Source organism: Mus caroli, chromosome 4 (genome assembly GCF_900094665.2).
Source record: "Mus caroli chromosome 4, CAROLI_EIJ_v1.1, whole genome shotgun sequence".
Classification (NCBI taxonomy): Eukaryota; Metazoa; Chordata; class Mammalia; order Rodentia; family Muridae; genus Mus; species Mus caroli.
Window position 1 is genome coordinate 64,002,482 of NC_034573.1, and position 6,000 is coordinate 64,008,481.

Below are 6,000 nucleotides of genomic sequence, written 5' to 3' on the forward strand. Positions count from 1 at the left end.
TTGACAAAAAGAGAAAGCAGTTTTGACACATGCTGCAACACGGATCTCAAAAAAGAATGTACATTATAAGGTCTATGTGAATAGATACATCTACAGAATAAGAAGTAGTGTTTGTGAGTAAGGGGGCCTGAATTGGGGGTAGGGTGACAATTAAATGAGGAAGGATGGCTGGTGGGTCAAGGTTTCTTTTCAAGTCACAGACATGTTCTAAAGTTAGATTATACTGATCTTGGCACACCTCTGTAAATAGCTTATTTACATACAGCAGTTTACATTGAATGGATAAGCTTTATGGCAAATAAACTACATCTTCAAGTATGTGTGAATTTGCATGTTCAGGTCAGGGGCCCATTTGAGTGTGGGCACACATCCAAGGATGTTCACACATCTGGACCTGAGAGGTTTACTTAGAGTCACTCTTCAGGAGCCATTTGCCTTGGCTGTTTTGTTCTGTCTTGTTTCGGGGCCCTCGGTTTCTCAGATTAGGCTGGGCTGGCTCATCACTAGCCAGACCCAGCTCTCCTCTGATCTCACCATCTCTAGCATGCACCACCATGTCCAACAGTTTCTATGTGGGATCTGAGGATCAAACTCACATCATTTAACAGGCAAGTACTTTGCTAACTGAGGAATCACGGTTCTCCTGAAGCCTCACCGCCCAAGAATCCCTCGGATCCAAGCTCACTCTGTCAGTAACCTTCAAACCCTCATCTGATTCCACCCTCCCATCTTCTCTTCAGACTGTTTCTCCAGGCATCCATGATGGTAAAAAAAAAAATCAAACTACGCTCAAGGCTAAACATGGACTTGCAGTCTGCTGCTAACACAGCAGCAAGCACTTAGAATAGCCATGTGCTAGAGCAACCTGATATTCGATAAGCTTGGGTCAGGTATACTCTGACCTAACGCAACAAAAATTCAAGAACAAACTGGGCTCAGTTTAGGCTATACACATGGGGCTCGCAAATTACCCTGAGAAGGATGCTCAGAAAGCAGTATATTAAAATGAAAAGGGATGCTTTCATCATCAGAACTATCCTCTCCTATTGTGGTCACCTAATGAGGACTCATTGGGCCCAGAATAGTCCTGCCACTCTTGAAGGGACAGTTCAATGCCAGAAGCTCTGCACGTGGTCCTTGAACACTCCATCTCATTAGTTCATACTAGTCAGAATGCAGAACAGACTTTGGAATCAGGAAGCTTGGACTTAAGTACTGATTTATCATGGACCCCAGACCATTCGTTTCGGCTGTGCTTCAGGGTTCCACGTGTAACAGTGGGAGAGAAACAGCTCCTCCTAGCACCACCTTTCACTCAGTGCTTTGACAAATGCCACTCTGCTCTAACTATATGTCGAAATGCAGTTTGCCCAAAGTGTAAAAATTCATACCAGATGCCAAAGATTAAAAGATAAAGATGTCTTATCAACAAGTTTTCCTATAGATTTTGCTAGAATCACATATGGAAATATTAAACTAAATAATCTATGCAATTAATTCACCTGCTTCCAACGGTGCTGTGCTCTCTGGTAAAGCACTAGCTGAACAGGTGTGAGAGGCCCTGGGTTCAACCTCCAGCACCAACCACAAAGAAAGGAATTTCACTTGTTTCTTTTTCTTTTTCTTTTTTTTTAATTGTGACTACCAGAAAGTTTTTGTTGATGTTGTTTGAAAGTTGTTGTTGGTTCGGTTTTTCGAGACAGGGTTTCTCTGTGTAGCCTCAGCTATCCTGGAACTCTCTCTGTAGACCAGGCTGGCCTTAAAGTCTGAGATCCACCTGCCTCCACCACCTGAATGCTGGGATGCCCAGTTCACGACAAAGTTTTTAATTAAATATACATCCTAGGTTGTATTTCTATGCTGTTCACTGTCAACCAGGTTAGGACAGAGACAGATCAGGGGAGCTAGAGAGCCCAGTACAGAGAGCCCAGACAAGGGTGGGACCATCAGTGTGGATCTCCTAGCAGTGGAACCTGGATGTAAATAAGGCAAAAGGCAGAGGAAGGGCAACTGACACAGCAGGAACAGCAGGTACCCAACCTGACAGCAAGGAACAACTCAGTAAGATCGTTCCTGACCGAGCTTGGCAGTCAGGCACAGGGTAGAGGGCTTGGAGAAGAGACAGGTTTGGGAACCAGAGAAGGGGTGGGGTGGGGGGTGGGGAGGCTAGAGAGGCAGATGCAGCCAATTATAGAGAAACTTGGAAGTCACAGTAGAGAACTTCATCCTGAAGATGGCAAGGCACCTGGAGGGCCTAGGGCAGATTAAGAGATGAATGGCCAGGAATGAATGCAGCATCTGTCCAGTCAAGGCTGAGAGAGAAAGAAGGAGAGTATTAGCAGATCTCCTAAGTGAGACTCGGGGTAGTTTAGTTCTCATGCCAACCGCCCGCTCTAAATGTCCCAAATAATCCAATTTCTGGTCCCAGGGGATCTGAAGAGAAGCCACAACTTGTAATAGTGGTAGTGATGGTAGCATCATCCTTTTCACCACGATTGAATGTCAGCCAATACAACTGCTGGGTAGCCATTATTTCTTTTCATTCTCAACCAGTTTTGGTGAGTGCATATTGGCGTTAGTACACTTTTCAGTGGGGAAGTCAACTTACCAAGGTCACCTACATGGTCAGGGTATAGGCCGTTGTTTTTTTTTTTTTTTTTTAATTAAATTCTGTCCATCTCCAGCCAAGGCTCCACAGCCTTTGTCCCGTGACCCCATAAACAAAGTCTAAAATAAACAAAGTCTAAAATAACAACTACACTCCCCATAATGAAAGCAAAGCCCCAAACAAGAATCAACGACCTAAGTGCTCTGATGTCCAGTTCCAGCCACCCCCTACTAATTAGTCCCATCTCCTCACACTCTTTCAAAACGCCCCACTGCCTAGCCTACACATCCTCCTCAAAGTACTCCAGAACACACAACACACAGTCGAATGTAGTGCTGGCTGGACACCCAGGTCCCACCACACTCGGGTCGCAGCCGAGACCATCCCCAAGCAAACCGAAGGCCTCCAGGGAGTGAGTCGCCATCAACGGGAACCCCAACCCAGTTACCAAGAATCCCAAAGTCAGGGCCACACCTGCAACCGCTGAGGGTCCCAGGCAGGGCGCCGTCCTCTTCCATCCCCGAGTCCATCGTGAACGCAGAGTGGTGGCGCCCGTGTCGGCGGCGGCAGCGCCACTGGTTCCCCGGCAGTCACGGCGCGCTCGGTTCCCCAGGTCCCGCCCCCTCCAACCCAGCTCTTGTTCTCAGTCAAGCGGCGCCGCTGGAATTCAAACCGCAGCCGCCGCCATCTTTCCCGGCGCTTCTTCCTACGGAAACAAGGCGGGGTCACCCAGGCACGCGCGGTGAAGCCGCCCTGCACCGACCCGAAACCGGGCAAGAAGAGCTTTGACTGGGCGCCATCTTAACTCAGGGCAGAACCTGCGCACTCGAGCGTGCAACACTGGGAGAAAAGAAGCGGCAGCCATGTTTCGTGGGTGAGGGCATTCGGGCCGAAGCCAAGGCGAGCGCCATATTTGTTGAGGGTAAAAGTCCGCCCCGATCAGTTAATTTAAGCGGGAGGTGGAACAGCTCGGAGTACTAATCTGTTTGGTGTTCCAGACTCTTGACTCCACAATCGCTACTTAGGCTCTTTCTACCCAAAAGGCTCTGCCTTAAATTGAGACTCAGATAATTGGGTTCTGCCTCGATTTAGAAAAATACCACCTGTGGAGCGCTATTACAAAGGGTAGTTTACAGGGTTAGTTTCAAGCGGCATGCCTATAAAGGAAGGGGTCACCCATACTTCATGTGAATTTTGATACTATTTGCACCGCAATCAGTAAACAGAGACTCAGAGAGAAGAAATTACCTGCCCAAAGTAATAAACAAGTTTACTATCCACTAAAACCAGATCCTTAAGCTCCTCGTATCAACATCTCAGCACTGTGGAACCATGTTTTAACCTTCTTGGCCAGTGAATGTATTTTAAGAAGAGACACTTCTCCCCTCCTTAACAAAGGTCCAGATTAAATTGGAATTTCAGCTTTTCCTGCCTTGAAACTCCTCCCACTCTCAGGAGTTTTTCGTCACTTTTCTTTAATAAATCTACACAGGAATAAGGAAGGGGAGGGGAGGGATGGGGAAGACTGGAGAGGAGAAGGCTTGGATGTGGAACAGTGGTCCCTGGCAGTAAACCTGTTCTGTTGTGTCCCTTTGACTGGACACTCTGCAAGTTATTTTTTTGTAAGAATAACCTGAGATAACTTTAGGAATTCTTTCAATAATAATTCTCATTTCCCTACAACCCTAAACACTCTTTCTTTGCAAACTGGCAATAAACAGAGATATGATTTGAGCCCAGGTCCCTCTAAACCCCAGTGCCCTAAATGGTGCACACAGGCTATATTCCACAAGTATTCTGTTCTTTTTCCAACTTTGAACTTAGAGTTCAGACATGAGATCTATAATTGCTTGGGAGGAGGATCACTGAATAACCCCCATCCATACTCATACACACAACCCTAATTAAACTCAGTGAGGAGGAAAAGAGCATGAAAGTAGGAGAGGGGGGAGGGGGAGGGAGAGGGAAATGGGGGAGGTGAAGGGAGAGGGAGAGAGCAGGCAGTGGGAAAGAACAAAGGAGTCAGCATGCATGCATGGGGACAAGAGAGTATAATGGGAGGTGATGACTATGACCATAACACATTGTATACATGTATGAAATGTAAAACAAAAACAGAAATCAAAAAGGCAGAAACTCTAGCACAGTACTTAAATGCAATAATCACCAGACTCCATTCTCAAAGCAAATATGTCAAGGTAGCTGACTGATAGGATTGCAGGGCAAACAGTGTATCTAACTACAACTTGTGACCACCTCTGCTTTTCAGACTTTGGCTTCCCCCTACACGAAATGAAGTAGAGAACTAAAAAGAACCTTTAGAAAGTTAACCCCCCCTTGCCCTATTCAGTAAGGCCATGTTTGTGTATTATGAGCTTAACCCCTGGTGAACCTGAAACTGAAAATAGAATCAACTAACCAAAGGAAAAAATATAACGGAAGTTGCTTTTCCTGCTGCTGTAGCATATTCATGATTAGAGACAGAGAGGCCATTGCCCTGTTTTTCTCACTGTGGTATTTTTTTTTTCTGCCAAGCCTAGAAGTGACATCACTCCCATCAGCTGTTTGGGCTATCTGGAGCCATCTCCTTGACAACAGCCATCCAGCCACAAAGACATCATTATTACTTCTTTGGAAGAGGGCATTCTGCATGACTGGAAGTGGTTTGCATCCAGATGCTTTTGATTTGGCAGGAATCCCCTGAAGTTGTAGCAGCTCAAAGCAGTAAAGTTGCAATTACCAACAGCAAGAATCACTTTGTACAGGATAAAGCACTCACACTGCTCTTTGTACTGGTCTATCATATATTTCCTGACACTAGTAAGTAAGTTAGAATGATTGCCCCACCCTAACCCCACACCATGGAGATGAGCAACTCTATAATTTGGATCCAAGTTTCTATATATCAACGATTAGTCACAAGCCTGTGACACTATTACAAAACGATGGAGCATGAGAGCTTGTTCAGAGGTTTGGGACCCCAACTTTTCATCTGCCCTTGATGGAAGAATAATGCTCCTCCATCAGTTAAGGTTGTGATCGTCACATGGACCTACAGGTTTTTGGAAGTACACACATGGAACAGTGAAAGAAGAAGGGGCACCAGCCTAGCCAGCCAGATCAGCCAGATCAGCCAAATCAACCTTGCTAATGAACTGAGTGACAGAAGCCTCTTTATGTCCCTATTGGAAGATGATGGGATCTTTAAGAGGTAGGACCTGCTTTAGGGAAGGCAGGGCTTCAGAAGCAGCCATGATTCAAAGCACACCTTTCATCTGTACAAGTTGAGTAGCTCAAGCAGCTTTCTTTCACTGTGAACAGATTTTTTTTTTCAAAAGCAAACTAGATTCTGAGAAGAAAAAAAGGTATTTGTCAAAGACCAAATCTCACTT

The 6,000-nt window shown here is 45.7% G+C and overlaps 1 protein-coding gene across 5 annotated transcripts in view; it reads right to left on the reverse strand.

Annotated features, from left to right (window-relative positions):
- The window catches only part of Cdk5rap2 (CDK5 regulatory subunit associated protein 2), a 174,271-nt gene extending 170,970 nt beyond the window's left edge, over positions 1-3,301 (reverse strand). For all 5 annotated transcript variants that reach the window (XM_029476183.1, XM_021159966.2, XM_021159965.2 and 2 more), the window contains exon 1: positions 3,083-3,301. In XM_029476183.1, the coding sequence (XP_029332043.1) occupies positions 3,083-3,138 (56 nt within the window). In that variant the 5' untranslated portion in view covers positions 3,139-3,301. The remainder of the gene's footprint in view (positions 1-3,082) is intronic.
- Positions 3,302-6,000: the final 2,699 nt, after the last annotated feature.